Raw genomic sequence first — 20536 nt, forward strand, 5'->3', positions numbered from 1 at the left:
AGAAAATGAACATAGGACATAAAACCTAACATAAAATTGAAATGAAATATATAATACATGTATGGTTTATTAAAAAAACAATGATTAACCAGCAACTGATGGTACACTGTGTATTTACATATTATATAACACTAATTAATACTAAAAAAGAATACCTTGAAGACATGTCTTCTTATTGTGAGCAAGGCGACCTTTCCACAGAGCTGACCCTGGCATGGTGGCATTCTTGGCCTGGAGAGACAATTTAAGCAGCATAGCATCTCAACACAGTTTAGTAGGAAATATATGATGAAGATGTTGCCAGGAAACCTAAACTTTGGAAATATTGCTTGCTTTTTCTTATCGATTTACACTTTTCCAACGATCTCCAAATGCCATTGAGACTTCAGACTATATGAAGTGTTCAGAGAAGGCAAGATTGGGAGGAAGAGGTTTCGAGATGCTTTTGGGAAGTTTGAAGCGATCAATAACCTGTCAGATAGAAAGTCTTCTACCTGCTGCCGACTCAACTCAATCCACCTTTTGTTTTCTGTCTTTCTCCAACTTCTTCTATTACCTTTAGTCTATTGAGTGTCTTTGTCAGCTCAAAGATACACTGTCCCCTTTACGCTGTGCAGGCTCTTAATAAAGGGTGGGTCACGGTGTCACTGATGCTCAGCAAATTGGGCGGCGGAGAGAATGACAGGCTACGGGCTTGTCAGAGAGAGTGGCAGACGTGATGTCAGCTTTTAGTTAAACGCCTATCCCAAGTCAAATCTTGCGTTTAACTGTTTGGATAAGCAGAAATTGTACAGTAATGTGCACATGGACATGGAGCCAAATCGAATATGACACTTTGACACAAGTCAGTTAGAAATATGTCCATAGTGAGGTGTTTGGAGGAGCTTGGTGATAAGGAAACTTTCCAAATTCTGTCTTCAGGCTGGTACAACAGTAAGAGCTGAAAAGAAGTGAATATTTTTGATTATGTTTTAATTGTGGCATCTATAAGTGGAAAGAATAGACCTAAATGAATATAGATAATCAGTAAGTATGAGGAATCAGGAAAAAAAACAAAAAAAAACAAACAAAAACAGTGTTACGTGAGGGCCAAACAGTGATGGCTGGACAACTTGATCAGAAACTCTCCAAATTTGTGTTTAGTATCTATCATGGACCAATAAAGAACCAGTGATGGGAAAGGAAAGCTGGCTGCCTGGCAAATCCACAGTGATATGTTTTTGCATTTTTTATACAGATTGATATCAGTCTCGTCCTCACATCCTCCTTTGTGTCTCAAACCCCCTCAAATGTGATCGTGCAATCAGATCTGTTCTTTTCTGTGACATGTGAAACAAAGGCGCTCATTGGTCCCTTATAATTTACAAATAAAATCAAATATATCTCACCTCACATTAACAGAGTTTATTTCTTTGCTCATTGATTCTACAGAAATCTGCCATGTTATTTTTCCTTTATTATTTCCAATACAGACGGACCATTTGTGTCCCCGATTGGCTAATCCACCTGTCAATCACACCCAAAAGGAGAGATTCATCAGTGACCAGACTCATATCTTAATAAAGTATTGAAGAAGTGTGTGTTCTGAATCCCAAGCTAGAAAGCAGGCACAATCTGTCAAAAGAAAAAAAAATATAATAACACTCCAAAACATCACTTTAAATAACTCACTTCAACAGTACTTCATCTACAACACTTTTACACTGTTACTCTGACAATACTGCATATATTGTAATATTGTTCACTGACAATGGCAATAAAACCTTTCAGATAAGAATTCCACAGACCAAGCAAAGATCGACATAGACAGTGGCGTTCAGTAGTGGACAAAATACATGGTTCTCTAACGTTTTACTAAATGCTTAAATAGCAAAGGAATAGTCTTTGGAAAATTTCTGCCCACTGCAGCTTAACCAATAATTCATGTCTATAAATGTTCACTTTAAGTAACTGAAAATAGGGGAATATTGCCTCTTTAAAATGATGCTCTTTAGATGAAGTCGATATAAAGCGTAATATACTTTTATTAGTCATAACTTGGCTTCAGTTCAAATTGGATCTTGCGGCGTTGAGTGCCTTTCATAAATTACCTCCTCTATCTCCACTATATATTAGACTGAGGTTGTCACGTCAAGATTTCTATACATTTACATTATAGCGGTACATCTTATTATACAAAATTTGCAGTGTTACCAATCCATTTGAGAAAGAACTTTTTAAAAAACCCATCCATCTTCATGTAATTAAAAACTTTTCCGACCTCTTGAGTTCACTCCACGAGTCCTGGTGGCGCCGTAAATTTAAAATGGCACATTGTATTGCCAATATAGTAAAGTTATGACAATAAAATACGTTATCACTGGTGGATTTAGATTTATTATGGCCCAAATAATTGACTCCTCCATCTGTGCATGAACCAACAAGCTAAGAGCCCAGGAGAGGTTAGCCCCGGGGAGGAGAACCGCCCCTCTGTCCAGGTAATCATCAGCTGTCAATCAAACTTCGGCCCGAGCCGTCAGAAGGCCCGCGTGACGCCGCTGTGTTCTGATGATTGATGACCAACACAAATGCCAAAATATCAGTATACATTTCAAACAGAATTGCAGAGTCTACGGAGATAGACTTGCCAACAGAAATGTGCTGTGGCAGAAGGTGTTGCGAATTATAAGTTTCAAATGAGCGTTCACAACAATTTTATGAAACTGTTCAACATAGACAGGGATTCAGAGCGTGGATCAATCAAGTGCGAGTCTCATTTAGTCCCATGACCCCAAAAGGGCTTTACAGGGTGACAGCAGCTCAGTTGGTAGAGTGTTTGTCCTCTGATGCGAATGGAAAAGTGCTATATAAAAATGTGATCATTTAAAGTAGAAAACACAACTTTGATTATGTGTTTTCAGCGTACCTGCCTCACAAATTATAAATCACGTCTTCCTTAAGTAATTGTTCTTTTTTCTAATATCACACTGACAAAGAATCTTCTAAACTTTGTAATAGTTTGGCACAGTGAATCAGGATATAGCACATAAATGACTAATGAATACAAAGTGGTTGGCCTGCTTTCTTGCAACTAGCATTGACATTGTTTATTGGCTTTTTAATGTCTCATGTTGTTTTCAAGCACAAAAGCACAAACGCCTTTTGGTTGATGATGAACATTTGTAAAAAGCCATCAATAAGTGCAGATAAAACATTACACAAACAGTGGTATAGAGGTGAGTGTTAAGCCAGGCACGCTCCGCCATCGACCCATGCAAAATGCCTGAAAGCCCATTGACCACAGGGGCCCAGTGGGACAGCCAGGTCAATATAACCCAACAGGAGCCATGATTGATTGATCCCCTGCTACTGCCCCACTCTCCAGCTCCTCTGTGTCTCATTATACTGTGTCCCTGGTCCCTGCTGCTGCCTACCGCTTTGTTCAAACAGGGACTGCCTCCAAATCAGATCAAGCTATCACTCAAAGTTTACAAGTGTCACGAAGATTTAGCTGTATTATCATTACCATCACATTCAGGTCAGGCACAGAATCACAGTAACTTGAGTTTGGCAACTCTCAGATTAAAGAGTCTTTGAACGCTCCTTGCAGAAAGGTGTGTAGGCGAGTTTGATCCAGAGGCAAATTTGTTTAAAAGTCTAAACACATCATTTGTTTTGTTATTTGCATACCGTACTTATGATTTCAGGTGTCCTCCTCAACCCAAAACATCCTCAATACTCGGTCAGCTACTAGTAATCCTGATGTAATCCTGATGAAGACTCTGTTCCAGCTGCTCCTGAGGTGTGAATTATCCTAAAATGCTCTTTTGCACACCACTGACGTAACTCTAACCCTAATCCTAGACAAGTATTCAAAGAGTATCAGCCACTCTGCTTCTTGCACCCATGACACTTACAGTTGGAGGATCTGACATCTTTTTTTTTTTTTTTTTTTGCTTAGAAATTCAGAAATACCTTGAAAAACATACAAATAGTGAACTCATGTCACCACAGATCTCACTTATGCCCCATTAACAGATTATTGGAAGATGCAAATACCATATCCATGTCCTATTAACACAGTATTATCTGCAGACCAATGCAGTTGTTAACAGCAGCTGGAGCACAATTCCTTTCCTAAATCCTATCTGGGATCACAGTGAACTCCCATCTGGATACTGTCTCTGATACATATTTTAATGAGCCCACTTAAAACGGGCCGAGCGGAAGAGAGGTCAGCTTTAAATACAGTGATTAGCAGTTCAAAGACAACAAGCACAGTTTCATCTCTCCTCCCCTCCTCAGTGAGCCTCTCTCATCTTCAAACAGGCCGTGAGGAGCCTGTGTAGGGCATCTGGGTCTTTCTCTCTTGGGTCAGTCTACAGGGGAGCGGGGTACAGGAGGAGAGCAGGCTGGAGGGCAGCTTTGCTACCTGCATGTGCTCAGGAGCGGTGCTGTTCCACTGAGGGCCAATAACACTGCTGCAATTTTACATGTTTTATTTTCAAACTTCTCCCAAAGTGATTTTCAATTTGTCAAATAATGGAATAGACATGTAGCACGATGAATATATTTGTAGGTTTTAGACATTTTTGTGGCAGCAATTGTCATTGTATTTGAAACAAAACTAAACACAGCAACACTCTGATGAAATATGAACTTCAGTACTAGTTTAGGGCCAGCTGTGTCCTTATATAATTTAAGAAAGCAAAATATTTTCCCAGATTATCTCTAATGTAAAGGTTTATATAACCAACACGCTGCATATTGCCTGGCATTTGGAGTTTTGAATGCACAGATAATATATCAAATGAGATGGAGAAGGTAGATGCTCCTCAGTGATATACTTCATAGACTCTTTAGGCCTGGGGTTTGAGGATGGCTTTTACAGTGTACGGGAGTTTAAATTGGATTCACAAGCTGTTCTTTAAGTCCTAAGAAAGTTTTTTATTAGTTTTGACAGAAAAAAAAATCAGACTTTGAATATCTTTACACAAACATTACACAATGCTTATATCTTGAGTGATTTTGACTGCAGTGACTTTGATCGGGTTTAGGCACAGCACTGCTTGTCTGAAGAGATTTTATTGCTTTGTCTGGAACGTTCCACAGTATAGCATTAGGCATCTGTCTCAGAAAGGAGATAACACATTTTAAAGCACGATATATTGTAGATATATAGAATATCACGATAAACGATAATATTGAAACTACTTTATGCCACTGATACAATAAAAAATAAAGCAGGATAATCCCAGTAAACCTTTTTTAAAAATACAGTATTATTTAAAGGCCTGAGCTGCAACAAATAAATGCCAGAATGAAGTAATAATTAGTCCTAGATGTTACTTTTTCATCTCTCTACGGCTCAAATTTTACTGTATTACATAAAAAAACTGCAGAACTCTCCCCACTTATTGCAAAAAAAACATACACACAATAAATACTGAGCCCAAAATATACTGTTCCAGGTTTCATATATTGAACGATAAGTTGATATAGTAATTATCAAGACAGACCTAAGCACCAGGCCAAGCTAAAGGTCAGATCTGTGGAGAGGCGAATCCACTCACAACAAGTGTGCATGTTTTCAAGGTATGTTTGACCAATAAGAAAATATAGTGAAATACATATATCTCAATGCCATACTGTGGAACATCTCCAAGGAGATGAGCAGGTGAAAAAAGTTACACAGCGCACCGTTAAGACCTTGGTTTCCACATCCTCATTGAGTTTACCAGGCCATCCACCTACTCCTCTAAACATTTTCAAAAAAGTGAGGACTACGATAAGTAAAAGTTGTTTGGTGATTTCAAAAAGTGTTAAAAACAAAACGTGAGCTTTTACATATTTGCCTGCAGCCGTCTCACACTCAGGTGGTGATTAATCATTGCACTCCTCATTAGTGTCTCTCCAAAAACAGCTTGACCTTGTATCGACTTCTCCTGCTTCTCTCTCATTTCTCTGCAGCATATGTTTCCTTCACTCTCCAGGATATTTCCTCTTCTGTCATGGCTGGACCACTCACTACTGCACTTTCATTTCACTATAATTACATAGTAGGATAAATGTGGTGTCTATTTAGTGTCATCTCATCAAGAGCGTGACCTGTAGTTCGGAAATCCGTGTTGTGGCTCAGCGGGAAGGACTGAGAATCATCCCTAAAATATAAAAACTTTAAGGTAATTACTGTAGGCCAGTGGTCCCCAACCACCGGGCCGTGGACTGGTACCGGTCCGTGGATCAATTAGTACCGGGCCACCGGCCATCCAAGAAATAATTTATTATTTCCATTGTATTTATTATCCGAGTCTGAACAATCATTTATTTTGAAAAATCTTTTATTTTGAAAAATGACCGGATTCTCTTGGTTACATTTCCGTCACTTGAGCGCCGACAACTTAACCCACAAATTAGCAAAATGAGTAAAAAACATACGTCTTTGAAAAGTTTCTTTTCGAAGGGGAAAAGGCCCAGTGAAGAGACAGAAAAAGAGCCAACTTCCAAGTAAAAGAAAGCTTTTAACAGACAATACCAGGAGTTCTACTTGAACTATGGATTTATCGCGACAGGTGATTCCCACAGACCAAGCCCGCTCTGCATAATATGCAGCGACCAGCTCTGTAATGAGGCAATGAAGCCCATAGGCTTCAGTGGCCATAGCAAATGTTCTTTTGCTTTTATTATGCCAGTCTTTATAACAACAGTAAGCACGTTGCAATCACTCAGCATGAGGTATCTTCTACTAAAAAAGTTCACATTGTTCTTTGCACTTTTCCTCATCTTTATTTATATCCAGTTTAGGCCAAGTACATATTCAGCTCCATACAGTATCGCTTATATAGAACCCCACCAGGGAGTTGCTAGGGGCAACCGCATCCCTAGGTTCAGCCCTGTATGCCGCTCCACAGGAACACGAGGGGATCGCTCACAGGTACTTCAGTAATGGCTGCACAAGGACAGCTCATTTACAGCTGACCCATATATGTAGGTATAGATTTCACATAGCTCCATATACTTTCAATCTGCAAGTTACAGCAATACTTCAAGTTTGGTGAGATGGGAACTTTTGGGAGTCATTTTTCACTCAGACGTATGGTACATGCAGGTTATAGAAAAGTTAAAAAGTGAAAGTGTTAGGAAGAAAATGAAGAGGCTAGGGAAAAAAATAGGACACTTATTTTTATTTGTTTTGACTTGAACTGCTTTAAAAGCTTAACGAAAAGATTATATTCCCATGGTAAAGTTCTTACTCATCGCAATCAACTTTAAAGGTCCCATATCACACAGAACTGACTCATGTGAGCTTTAAGCCATGTTACAATGCTGTTACCTCCTCAAAAAAATATGCCCAGATGTGTGTTTTGTTTCATTCACACATGTTTTAATAGTCTCCAAAGCTCAAAAGGTGCTGTTCCACCTTGTGATATCATGTAGTAGTAGTGGAAATTAGCAGCAACCTTTTGTGTTTAGTTCAGTAGAGGTAGTCAATTCCAGGACTGAAATTGTCCAAATGATTCTAGTGAAGGTGTGTGGAGTTTAAAAACACAGTGGAGCACCTCCTGTATTGTCACATGATGACATCACAAGGTAGAACAGTGTGTTTTCTCAGCCTAAATATGCATGTTTTTTGTGTTAAACATGTGTGAGCGAAACAAAACACATCTGTTTTAACTGAAGAAACAACATTATAGCATAGATCAAACAACAGTGTAATATGAGCTCTTTAAAACTACACTATGTCACTTTTCTGATTGTCTCCATGGAGATATTATTGCTTTGCTTATAATGTTCCACAGTTTGGTATTATAGTTGATTTACTCAATTACTTTTTATTGCTAACAATGCATTTTGAAAAACATCCATTCTTACTGTTAGTGATCTCGCCTCTCCACAAATGTGACTTTGTGAAACATTCAAGAAGCAATAAGCTCTTCATGCAGACAAACATGTTCACCTTTAATTCAGCCAAAAGTAAACCTCGAAAAAGACATTTGAGAAGTTGCAACAAGAAGATGGAGAAGATGGAGCAATGAGACTCAGAATAACCTTAAGAAAAGCTGGTGTTTTATGTGTGATGTCATCATTACATAGAAAGTGAACCTTGTGTGAGTTATGCCCTCCACCTGACAAATCTTCTCTTAACATTTTCTCTCATTCAACCCCAGCAGTGTAAGTTATAGATGCAGTGAAGCGAGCTGCCTCTATATATGACAGGAAATATGAGCATTTAGGCAGCAGGTGTAAAGAGCTATCATTTATTTACCAGTTTGAGGCTTCAAAGTGGGTTTAAACATCGTCATTTTCAGATTGTGTTGACTTTAATCAGGCACATCATATCCGCTGCCTCTCTCCTCCACTTCAGCAGGTGCAGGCGTGGAGTGCCAGGCTCGAGAGGAGAGACGGGTGACAGGCTTTAAGTTATATGCTAAACAGTGTTTGTGGGAGTGAGCGTGTGAGTGAATGGGTAAACACGAGTGGTGGAGAGAAGCAGGATACTTCTACTCAAATATGCTAGTAACAGTACTGTGATACTGTGATATGGTAGTATACATTTACTAATGGTTGCAGCTGTAGTAGTAATTGTGATTACACTTGTGCAGTATCACATCAGCAGTTGTAGTAGCAGTAGTAGTAGTGTGAGTAGCAGCAGCATTTACAATAACAGAAATATATATATATATATATATATATATATATATATATATATATATATATATATATATATATATATATATATATATACATACATACATACATACATACATACATACATACATACATACATACATACATACATACACACACACGAACACCCACACATTAGTATTAGTATTAGTAAGTATACTTAGGTTGGTATTCTGTTATCATAGATGTAGAGGAGTATTTAGATACAGCAGTGACATGTTGTGTCACTGTGCATAGTGACAGTTTCAAAATGACATTAGGACTTCAACCAGGTCCCCTCGGATTAAAAGCCACGATGAAGGCCGCACTGACAGACTGACAGAAAAACAGACTGTCAAAGCTGTAAACAAATGTGTAGAAAATAAAGGAAAACAAGTAGTAAAAGTTTCAGAAGGATAAAGAAGTTTAAATATGGCTCCAATTATAGCTACAAAGAAGTATCCAAAGTTTTAAAGAGTAAATATTAGTTAAGAAATCATTAAAGGGCATTAGAAGGGTAAGTAAGAGTTTCAGTTTATTTTAATCAAAAGTAAAAAAAAAAAAGAAAAAGAAAAAAAGAGAGCAACAAAGAAAAAAGGTTGAATGATCATTTTCAGGGGACGGGTTGAAGACTTGAAGTCACACAATTTTGCAGTGTTGATAATACAGCAATAAACAGTACTAGAAATAAAAGTCTCTAGAAATCTGTGAGCGCTATGATAGTTCCAGTCATAATTGCTGCAGTCTAAGTAGCAGTTTCAGCATAGTACTTTTCACTGTTACTTTCACCTCCGGTAAACATACAGTGGAGTACAGTATGTTGGCTCTTGGCAGTGTTTCATGACTTTGTGGCAGGATGTGCAGCTATAAGGTGAACTGTGGATGATTAGTCTTTGAAGTTCTCCTGACGGAGAGATGAGAGGACGAGAGGCGGAAAGGAAAGGTGATGCTACCGGTGTGCTGACACCAGACTTTCAGACACTCGCTAACACACTTTCTTCCTGTTATGCTTTTTCACTGCAACTCAGCAGAGGAAAACAACTCCAGAAAATGTACCGGTATTCAATTTAAAGTGACGTGTGGAATTAGCATTGTAAACTACACAAAAGTTACCATTTCAAAGTGAAAAGTAAAGTTAAAATGACAAATACACAACCCAAACTTGTCAACACTGTAGAATACATTTAGTCAGAATATGTACTCTACAGTGTCCTCTAGCAAGAGAAACTTCTGCTCTCAAATACTGCAGATGAGCTTGTGGTCCAATGTTATTCTATTATTATTATTATTATTATTATTATTATTATTATTAGGCCAAGTAGTAGTAGTTGCAGTAGTACTATTACTATTATTTTATTTACTGGATAATTGAAGAAGATGACTAAAATACTTAAAAGCTAAAATAAATAAATAAATAAATAAATAAATAAATAAAATGGTAACAGTATAGTTACTAAATCATTGGATATCATTTATACAAGTTATTTAGTATTGTATAAATGATGTCCATTAGATACAGTCAGTGCCAGTGTTTAGACAAATATTTGAGTCTTTTAATATTCAAACTTGCATTGTCTGTTAGTGGAGTCATTTGATGAGGCTCATGGACCTTTGAATAGCACTGATGTCATCTATATTCATGCTGGCTTGTTTCAGATACATTCAGAGGATCAGGAAATGTCATTGTATTTCATTAGCATACATGAGTAAAGCAAAGCATACTTGGGCTGCAAATAAAGGCATAACTGTTCTGTTTGAATGGCAATAGTGCCCCCAAGTGTCAGGTGGTCGAATTTCACTGTTTTCAAGATGTCTGCTTGGTGTCTTCATAAAATGTCAATGCGTTGTACAGAAATAGTAGGTACTAGGCCAATAGTAGGCTACTATAGAAACCTAAGGTCCTCGTTTAGTACACAAATGGTGTCTCTGCAGACCTGTCATATTCTCTCCTCATTTCATCAGGAGGCTAGACTACACACAATAGTCATCCAGACAGTATATCTTTTGAGTTACTCTGAGCCTGATATTACAGTTATCTGGTCTATTAGCACCGAATGTCTGACCATCCATCCTTCATAACAAGACAAGCTCAGTGAGTACGATGCTAGACGCTAATAGAGATATTCATCTCCAATTACTGTTTAATGACAGTGGGTGATCATAATTTTAATTAGCCATACCACATCAGTCTCAGCTGACAACTTAGTATTAACACTATGCAGCCTACACTACCACACTATAGTATTAACAATACGCAGCCTACACTACCACACTATAGTATTAACACTATGCAGCCTACACTACCACACTATAGTATTAACACTATGCAGCCTACACTATCGCACAGTTTAGTATTAACACTATGCGGCCTACACTACAGCACAGTTTAGTATTAACACTATGCAGCCTACACTACAGCACAGTTTAGTATTAACACTATGCAGCCTACACTACCACACAGTTTCCTATTAACACTATGCGGCCTACACTACCGCACAGTTTAGTATTAACACTATGCAGCCTACACTACTGCACAGTTTAGTATTAACACTATGCAGCCTACACTACAGCATAATTTAGTATTAACACTATGCAGCACAGTTTAGTATTAACACTATGCAGCCTACACTACCGCACAGTTTAGTATTAACACTATGCAGCCTACACTACCGCACAGTTTAGTATTAACACTATGCAGGCTACACTACCGCACAGTTTAGTATTAACACTATGCAGTCTACACTACAGCACAATTTAGTATTAACACTATGCAGCACAGTTTAGTATTAACACTATGCAGCCTACACTACAGCACAGTTTAGTATTAACACTATGCAGCCTACACTACCGCACAGTTTAGTATTAACACTATGCAGGCTACACTACCGCACAATTTAGTATTAACACTATGCAGCACAGTTTAGTATTAACACTATGCAGCCTACACTACAGCACAATTTAGTATTAACACTATGCAGCACAGTTTAGTATTAACACTATGCAGCCTACACTACCGCACAGTTTAGTATTAACACTATGCAGCCTACACTACAGCACAATTTAGTATCAACACTATGCAGCACAGTTTAGTAATAACACTATGCAGCCTACACTACAGCACAATTTAGTATTAACACTATGCAGCCTACACTACCGCAGTTTAGTATTAACACTATGCAGCCTACACTACAGCACAATTTAGTATTAACACTATGCAGCACAGTTTAGTATTAACACTATGCAGCCTACACTACCACACAGTTTCCTATTAACACTATGCGGCCTACACTACCGCACAGTTTAGTATTAACACTATGCAGCCTACACTACTGCACAGTTTAGTATTAACACTATGCAGCCTACACTACAGCATAATTTAGTATTAACACTATGCAGCACAGTTTAGTATTAACACTATGCAGCCTACACTACCGCACAGTTTAGTATTAACTCTATGCAGCCTACACTACCGCACAGTTTAGTATTAACACTATGCAGGCTACACTACCGCACAGTTTAGTATTAACACTATGCAGCCTACACTACAGCACAATTTAGTATTAACACTATGCAGTTTACACTACAGCACAATTTAGTATTAACACTATGCAGCACAGTTTAGTATTAACACTATGCAGCCTACACTACAGCACAGTTTAGTATTAACACTATGCAGCCTACACTACCGCACAGTTTAGTATTAACACTATGCAGGCTACACTACCGCACAATTTAGTATTAACACTATGCAGCACAGTTTAGTATTAACACTATGCAGCCTACACTACAGCACAATTTAGTATTAACACTATGCAGCACAGTTTAGTATTAACACTATGCAGCCTACACTACCGCACAGTTTAGTATTAACACTATGCAGCCTACACTACAGCACAATTTAGTATTAACACTATGCAGCACAGTTTAGTAATAACACTATGCAGCCTACACTACAGCACAATTTAGTATTAACACTATGCAGCCTACACTACCGCAGTTTAGTATTAACACTATGCAGCCTACACTACAGCACAATTTAGTATTAACACTATGCAGCACAGTTTAGTATTAACACTATGCAGCTTACACTACAGCACACTTTAGTATTGACACTATGCAGCCTACACTACCGCACAGTTTAGTATTAACACTATGCAGCCTACACTACCGCACAGTTTATTATTAACACTATGCAGCCTACACTATCGCACAGTTTAGTATTAACACTATGCAGCCTACACTACTGCACAGTTTAGTATTAACACTATGCAGCCTACACTACAGCACAATTTAGTATTAACACTATGCAGCCTACACTACAGCACAATTTAGTATTAACACTATGCAGCACAGTTTAGTATTAACACTATGCAGCCTACACTACCGCAGTTTAGTATTAACACTATGCAGCCTACACTACAGTACAATTTTGTATTAACACTATGCAGCACAGTTTAGTATTAACACTATGCAGCCTACACTACCGCAGTTTAGTATTAACACTATGAAGCCTACACTACAGCACAATTTAGTATTAACACTATGCAGCCTACACTACCGCACAGTTTAGTATTAACACTATGCAGCCTACACTACCGCACAGTTTAGTATTAAAACTATGCAGACTGCACTACAGCACAATCTTCAGACTGATTTAAGCCTCGGTCCCATGGCTGGCGTGAAAAAAAAGTGTGGAGTTAAAGTTCACTCTACAGTCTGATTAACTTTGACTTTAAGGACATAAAAAGCCTTGTGTTGGTTTGTTTGGTGTTGCTCCAAATATAGGCATATATAGCCTAACTAGGCTAGATAAATAAGGCCTACATAAACACATTTTAGGCTATTATCGTTCTTTTTTTTTTACTGCAAACAAGAGGCAAAGAGGGAGCACTCCTTTTTGCTTGTTTTGCGCAAGTATTATTGTCTGCTGTTATCTTTTTGAAAGATCACCAAGTCAGACAATTATTTCTATTGTATATATGGTGAGCAGTGGGTTCTAGATGTAGATAATTTACAGTTACAGTAGTTACAAAGCAGTTACAAATATTTACAAATATTACTGAAAATAAATACATAATTGACATTTTTATTTCTTAATGCCACTATCTTCATTGCAAAAGGACATTTGGCGTGTGTTTCAGAGTCTATATAATATAATGATTAAAATATGATTACAACCATTTAATAGTTGACTGTTATTCCGATTAATCGTTGAAGCCCATGTCTCAATGGAGCAGCATATGCGTTTCCATTCATGACCACGCGGTGGCAGCAGGGCGCCGCTTGAGGCTTGGACAGACCTCTCATTGAACCCAAGAACAAGAAGGTCGAGCAAAATGGCGGACCGGGTAAAATGAGGATAATTTCATCGTGGGGAAATAATATCAACATACTACATTTACTGCTGCAATAAACACAGAGCAAAGATGTTTAAGAGGGCGAAACGAGCTAACCTGCGGCGCAGAAATGAGTCTGACGACGAGGAGATGGAGGAGAGCAAGGATCAGCCTCTCCTGGCACCGACCATGTTCGGGCCTGTGGCAGAGATCCCGTTCATGGGCACGTCCAACGCCGCCGAGATCAGCCAGAGCAACGGCTCCCTCTTCAACAGCATCAGCAGCAAACCCGTGAAGAGGGAAAAGAAGAGCAAAGACACCGCCATCAGCCAGGGGCCCACTGCTGTCAGCGTGCTGAGCTTTGAGGATGAAGAGGGTATGGCACAGGCTGTGTTGTTGTTCAGATAGTTAGCTTAGCTGTGTGTGCTAAATGACAGATCAGTGGACTCACGTTCCTCCTTAACATTCATGCAGATTGAAGGTTTATCTAGAACATGCAACATTTCCCGCCACTTTGTTCATGTTCTCCTTTTTCCCTGTCTCCTGCAAATAGAAGGATCCGAGGTGTTTAGAGTTAAGAAATCCAATCACAGCAAGAAAATTGTAAAGCAGCTTAAAAGGGAATACAAGGAAGACTTGCAGAAAACTGTCTCTGTGAAACATGAGATTAAATCAGGTACGTGCGCTTCCGTTTTTGTTTGTTATCTAATGAAATTGCCAATTCAATATTCTACATTTCCAACCTTATCAGAGGCTCATCCTGTGGTCGTTATCAAAGAGGAGGTTTCCAGTCGACCTGAGAGTGACCAGGGTGAAGAGGAGATGGAAGTGGACAGTGCTGATGAGGCAGAGGATGATGCGAAGAGTGGTCCAAAAAGCAGCACTGCAGGAACATTCAACACGCTGTCTACTCTCAGCACTCTGAGGCCTGGTATACCTTTAGCCACTCTGTTTTTAAAAAAGTTATGAAGCAAAAATTAAATGTTCTTATTTTTTGCCTAGGGGAGATACCTGATGCTGCTTTTATTCATGCTGCAAGAAAGCGTCGTCAAATGGCTCGAGAGCTAGGTGTTGAGGCACCACCGGCAGAGCCAGAAGTTTGCAAGCGATTAGTTCGTGAGGAGGACCAAGCCAGCGACGATGATGAGGAAAAGAGGATCCGTTTCAGTGGAGTCAAGAATAAAACCCAACGACAAAAAATTGCTGAAGAGATTGGTACAATACTAACGACTACAAATGCTAAATTGTCACATTTTCAAAATGTAACAAAATGTTCATACTGTTTTTGCAGGAATTGAAGGCAGCGATGATGAAGCACTGGATGCAGGTCAAGATGAAGAAGTCAGCCGCTGGGAGCAAGAACAGATCAGGAAAGGAATCAGCATACCACAGGTAAGCCTCATGAGACAAGCCTGTATGTTACTTTAGTTGAGTTGTCTTTCACCAATTTTTATTGTTTGTTTTTAGGTTCAAACAGCTCAGCCAGAGGACAGCACACTGTATTACCAGAGTGGATATGATAGCCAGCCCTATAGTGCATCCTACAACATGCCCTTTACATACAGTACTGCGACCCCACAGCCTGCCCAGCCTGGAAAAGGAATTCTCAGGACTGATAATGGCACCATGCACTATGGAAACCCAAATGCTGACCACACTCCTGTATCCATTGATATGGTAAAGAAACGCCTGCGGGAGAGGTAGGTCCAGTAAAAGGCTACAGCTACGTCCACTGTCAGTCCAAGACTCAACATTGCTCTTTGCAAATCTAAGAGGCAGATGCATATCAACTGTGATACTGAGGGGTTATGAAGTTATAGCATTATTAAAATGTAAATGTCTCCTGTAAGACTTGTACTTAATGTTAGCATAATGAAAATCATTGTGACTGTTTTTATGTTATTAACTATGTGCTTCTAGTTGGCATGGTTGAAGATTTTAACAGACCTTGTCACAAGTTTCTCTTGCTTCTTCTCCCTGTATGTTCTGTGTCTTTAGGCTCAATCAAATGCATGCAGGCCATGAAGCAAACCGCAGCCGCTACAAACAAATCAAGGAGGACTTGTCCTCGTCAGAGAGTGCCATACATGATATGGAGGACACTTCAAATGACAAAGCAGATCAATATAAATTCTTGCAAGAGATGCGAGGGTATGTTCGAGACTTGCTTGAGTGTTTCAGTGAAAAGGTAAGGGAGAAAGTGTGTGCTGTATTGTTTAAAGGTTTCTGTTTTTTTACAATGTGATCTGGTCCCAGATGCTAGTACCCCCCACACACCAATGTGGTCAATGACTCAAAATTACGTAAAATGCTCTCAAACGGTTGCATAAAATTAAGTAATTTTCATGTCTATCTGTCATCAAAAGTAGAGCAGTAGTAGAGCAACTCATTTAAGTAAATGTAATTGTTTACGTCTTGATCTTACAGCAGCAAAAATGGAACAAGGGCGACACTGTGTAGTTCTTCTGTCATTCTAATGCCTCATTTATCCTCACAGCATAACGAAAGCAGCAGTTGATACAGACAATAGAACTAATAGGTCAAAGCACTAGGACTTGTGCTAAAAACAGAAAGTGCATGGCATGTGTTAACATGTGTGCCACCAGTGCATTGCTAATGAGGAGCAGACTCCTATAAATGTCATATTGTGAAACTATTGGCTTTATATTATACATGGTGCATGCAATTTGTAATGTGTAAATTACATTAGTTTCAATGGACAGAACTGGATCGGTTGCAGCCATTTTATTTTTTTGACTGTGCTTATTTCCCTCCAGCTCAGCAGCTGTAGCATTTGGGAGCCCCACTGTTGTTTGGGTCAGAGATCACAGAACGCATCATATCTTTCAGGTACCGGCCGTCCTGGAGCTGGAGGCTGCCATGCACCAGTTACTAAGGCAACGGGCATCTCGACTTGTCCAGAGAAGACAGGATGATATTAAAGATGAATCGGCGGAGTTTGCAAGCCTTTCAAGTCAGTCCATCTTGAAGGTTTTTAAGATTTATTTGAACAGCCTTGTTTGTTGTGTGTGTGTGTGTGTGTGTGTGTGTGTGTGTGTGTGTGTGTGTGTGTGTGTGTGTGTGAGTGAGAGAGAGAGAGAGAGTGTGAGGGGATGTATGTGTGTGTGAGTGAGTGAGAGTGTGAGTGCGAGTCCCATCATTCCCATTTCCCCCGTCATGTTTACCCTTCAAGCGTGATTGGTCTTGATAAAGGCAGCCCTGCTTGTCATTCAGTGGGTGAGTGTTGAGAGTATGAAAAATGCATTATAGAGGCTACTTGAGCTACTCCTTTTATGGTGGAGTGTTACAGTCAGCAGGATGATTGTAAATCAAGCTGATTTACAGTGAGCAGTGAGCCACTAAGTAAAGATGACTCAACTATAAGTAGTGATTTGTCCATTGTGGCTTTGACTATGTAGCATGTGAAAATCAAGACGGGTAAGTGACAAAAATGATATTCATAAACATATAGAAATGCATTTAAATAATAACCAAACAACTATTTAATTTAATGTATGTTTCAATGTGTTAAGTTAAAATGATGCAATGGATCTATTCTTCCTCTATCTACTCCTCACATAGCCCCTGTTTGTTTCAGGTAAAGCAGTCGTGGCTCCTAATCTGGGCAGGGATCGCGCTGTACTACAAGAGCACAGTCGTCAAAGGAGGATAGCTGAAAGAGAGGCCCGAAGGTATGTTTGGTTGTAGATTATAATGGGCTCTGAAATATTGATTCTTGTGCTGATGTATGATATTATAGAAATTGATTTTAGTTTGAGCCATTGTTTTTCTTTGGCTCAGAACTCGGCGGCGACAGGCGAGGGAGCAGAATGGAAAGAGGGCGGAGCACAAAGAGGGCTTGTCTTCTGATGACGAGGAGACCACCACTGACATCACCAGCTTCAGCATGGAGAAAGGTAATACAAGTAGTTGTAATCTTGTTTATTCAAACAATTATTCACCAGCTGTCACTAACTTGAGCCTCATGTCCTGTAGATCGCATTACTAAAGATTGTAAGAAAATCTTTGAAGATGTATTGGAGGACTTTCATTCTTTAGACTGTATTAAATCCCGTTTTGAAGTGTGGAGAAGAGTGTACACAGACTGTTACAGAGAGGCTTATATAGGCCTCTGTCTGCCCAAGCTGTTTAACCCTTTAGTGCGCCTACAACTCATTACATGGAACCCACTTGAGGTAAGGCATATTTAGCAAATTAATGTAACAGAACTAATTTTCAACCAAAACAAATATTTTGTTCTGATTTTGTTTTTTCAAGGCTGAGTGTGCAAACTTTGAATACATGCTCTGGTTCGAGTCCCTTTTATTTTATGGCTTTGAAGAGCACAGCTCTTTAAAGAAAGGAGACGCAGACATCGGTCTGCTCCCTGCCCTCGTAGAGAAGGTTATCCTCTCCAAACTCACAGGTAGCGCCCTATTAAAAAGTATAGCCACTTAAAATCATATTTTGTGTTTAATTGGTTGTTGTGCATGCGCTAGTTTTAGTGGAGCAGGTGTGGGATCCTATGTCCAGTAGTCAGACTGCAAAACTGGTGAGTTTTATCCGGAGACTGATGAAGGACTACCCCACGGTCTTGCATGGAGAGAACAAATTCACACAGGTAATTACTTTTATTGTTTTTTTTAATTACATTTATATTTAACCTGACCCAATTATTTTTTTATTTTTATTTTACAGGAGCTGTTAAAGGCAGTTGTATTGCGTAACAGAAGGTCTATAGATGAAGATCTCTTTTTACCCTTGTACCCCAAAAAGTAAACATTTTTTTAAATAACCCTAATTATAATCATTTACCTGCCCATTCTCACTATTGCTTGTTTATTGTGTATTTTAGTGTAATGGACAACAAAAATGGCAGCCCATATCTGTTTTACCAGAGACAGTTCTGGTCATGTATAAAGGTGAGTTATACTTACATGGCTTCATTTGAACAGTTCCTTTGGGGTTTTTCTCATGATTGTGTTCACAATTTAAATACCATGTCTGTTAATATATCTGATATAAAATGCATAAATAGTCATTTTAAGATTGTAACTTGTTTTTGTCCTCAGTTATTAGGGAATATCATACAGTGGGAGGGCATCCTGTCAACTTCAACTCTGAAGGATATGGCTCTGGACAGCATATTAAACCGATACATTGTGTCTGCACTGCAGACCTCTGACTTTACAGAGGACAACATCTTCAAGTGCCAGAAGGTAAAAGACATCGTTCTAGATGAGATATTACTGCACTGATAATAACAAAATAAATTAAAGTAAAATTATATAATCATTCTAAGGGCAGATGTAGCTTAGGGTTATATATGGTTTCAATTTCATGCATCAAGTGCTCCACGTCTTGTTGTTACATGTTTTCAAAACCAGAATGTTCCTATGAATTTGAGTACGTTATGTACGCTAGCTTCTTTTTTTCCCCCTCTTTTAGTCATGTGTGTAGAATACTGATTTCAGGGGAAAAAAAAAGTGCACTTGTAACTTTTATGAGATCCCACAAGATGTTATTGTTTACCTGGAAAGTTGCATAGTATGGCATTAAACTTGTCTATCTTGCTTTTCTTGAGTTACTGTTATTTTTGTGGCATCATTTGCTCATCTGCATGATGATGGATTAGTGCAATGCTATGGTGTGGAACATTCCAGGCAAAGCCATAGCCTCTCCTTGGAGACAGACAGTGAATCCTCCACTACAAAAGTTACATAGTGCACGGTTAATGAATAGGGTTTCTTCAATTGTCACTGTTTTTGTTAATGTCTGTTCTAAATGTTTGTTGTAGGTGCTTGAGTTGTTGCCCAAACAGTGGTTTGCCATGTTGAAGGGTCAGCAGACGTTGCCTCAGCTTGAACCCCTGTGTCGTTACCTTGCTCACTTGGCCAACACGTTTTACCGCGGCTGTTTGGGAGTTTCAGATATAGAGCGACGCACTGCCAAGTACATACAAAATGAGACAAAATGCATCCAAAAGTACTACAATGTATTATTTTAATGCATTTTATGTATATTTCTCACCAGAGAGCGTATCAAAGAAGTGGTGAAGATGTTGAGCCAAATAAACGCCTTGGACCATATTCTCCATGTTGCAACTGAGCAAGGAGTGAAGGAAATCAAGCAGCTTTGGGCGTGAGGATGCATTAACTGTACTTTAAACTTAAGCACACTTGTTGATGTCAAGAAAGTTCTTAACGTATTTGGATGTAAATACTGTGAATAATGTATATTTTACTAAAATAAAACCAGTGTTAATGAAAAGGGGCCTTGTCTGCCAGCTCTGTAGGACTTCCTTTTACATTATGCTGGCATTATTAAAAATTTTCCTGTTCAGTTTTTTTGGACAAGGTAAAAAAAAAAAAAAAAAATTTTGCTCATTTGGTGGCCCACTGCCTGCCCATTACGAGTGACTGCCCCTTTGTGTGTGTACATTTCCTTAGTGTTTTATTTGTGAATAAAATCTGATTTGAATTGCATTGGTGTATTTATTTAATTGCATGCCATTTTATCAGTTAATAGTTTGTAATAAAACACCCTTGCGAAGG

The 20536-nt window shown here is 38.9% G+C and overlaps 1 protein-coding gene across 1 annotated transcript; it reads left to right on the forward strand.

Moving 5' to 3' along the window:
- Positions 1-13919: 13919 nt before the first annotated feature.
- paxbp1 (PAX3 and PAX7 binding protein 1) lies at positions 13920-20467 on the forward strand. The gene is made up of 18 exons (XM_033977858.2): positions 13920-14358; positions 14536-14658; positions 14734-14913; positions 14985-15197; positions 15274-15374; positions 15450-15682; positions 15981-16170; positions 16833-16956; positions 17581-17674; positions 17784-17899; positions 17979-18178; positions 18261-18408; positions 18482-18603; positions 18681-18757; positions 18838-18904; positions 19055-19201; positions 19780-19934; positions 20016-20467. Exons 1-18 carry the CDS (start codon positions 14073-14075, stop codon positions 20125-20127), a joined length of 2688 nt encoding a protein of 895 aa, XP_033833749.1. The 5' UTR covers positions 13920-14072; the 3' UTR covers positions 20128-20467.
- Positions 20468-20536: the final 69 nt, after the last annotated feature.

This window comes from Periophthalmus magnuspinnatus, chromosome 14, assembly GCF_009829125.3.
Source record: "Periophthalmus magnuspinnatus isolate fPerMag1 chromosome 14, fPerMag1.2.pri, whole genome shotgun sequence".
NCBI classification, from domain to species: Eukaryota; Metazoa; Chordata; class Actinopteri; order Gobiiformes; family Gobiidae; genus Periophthalmus; species Periophthalmus magnuspinnatus.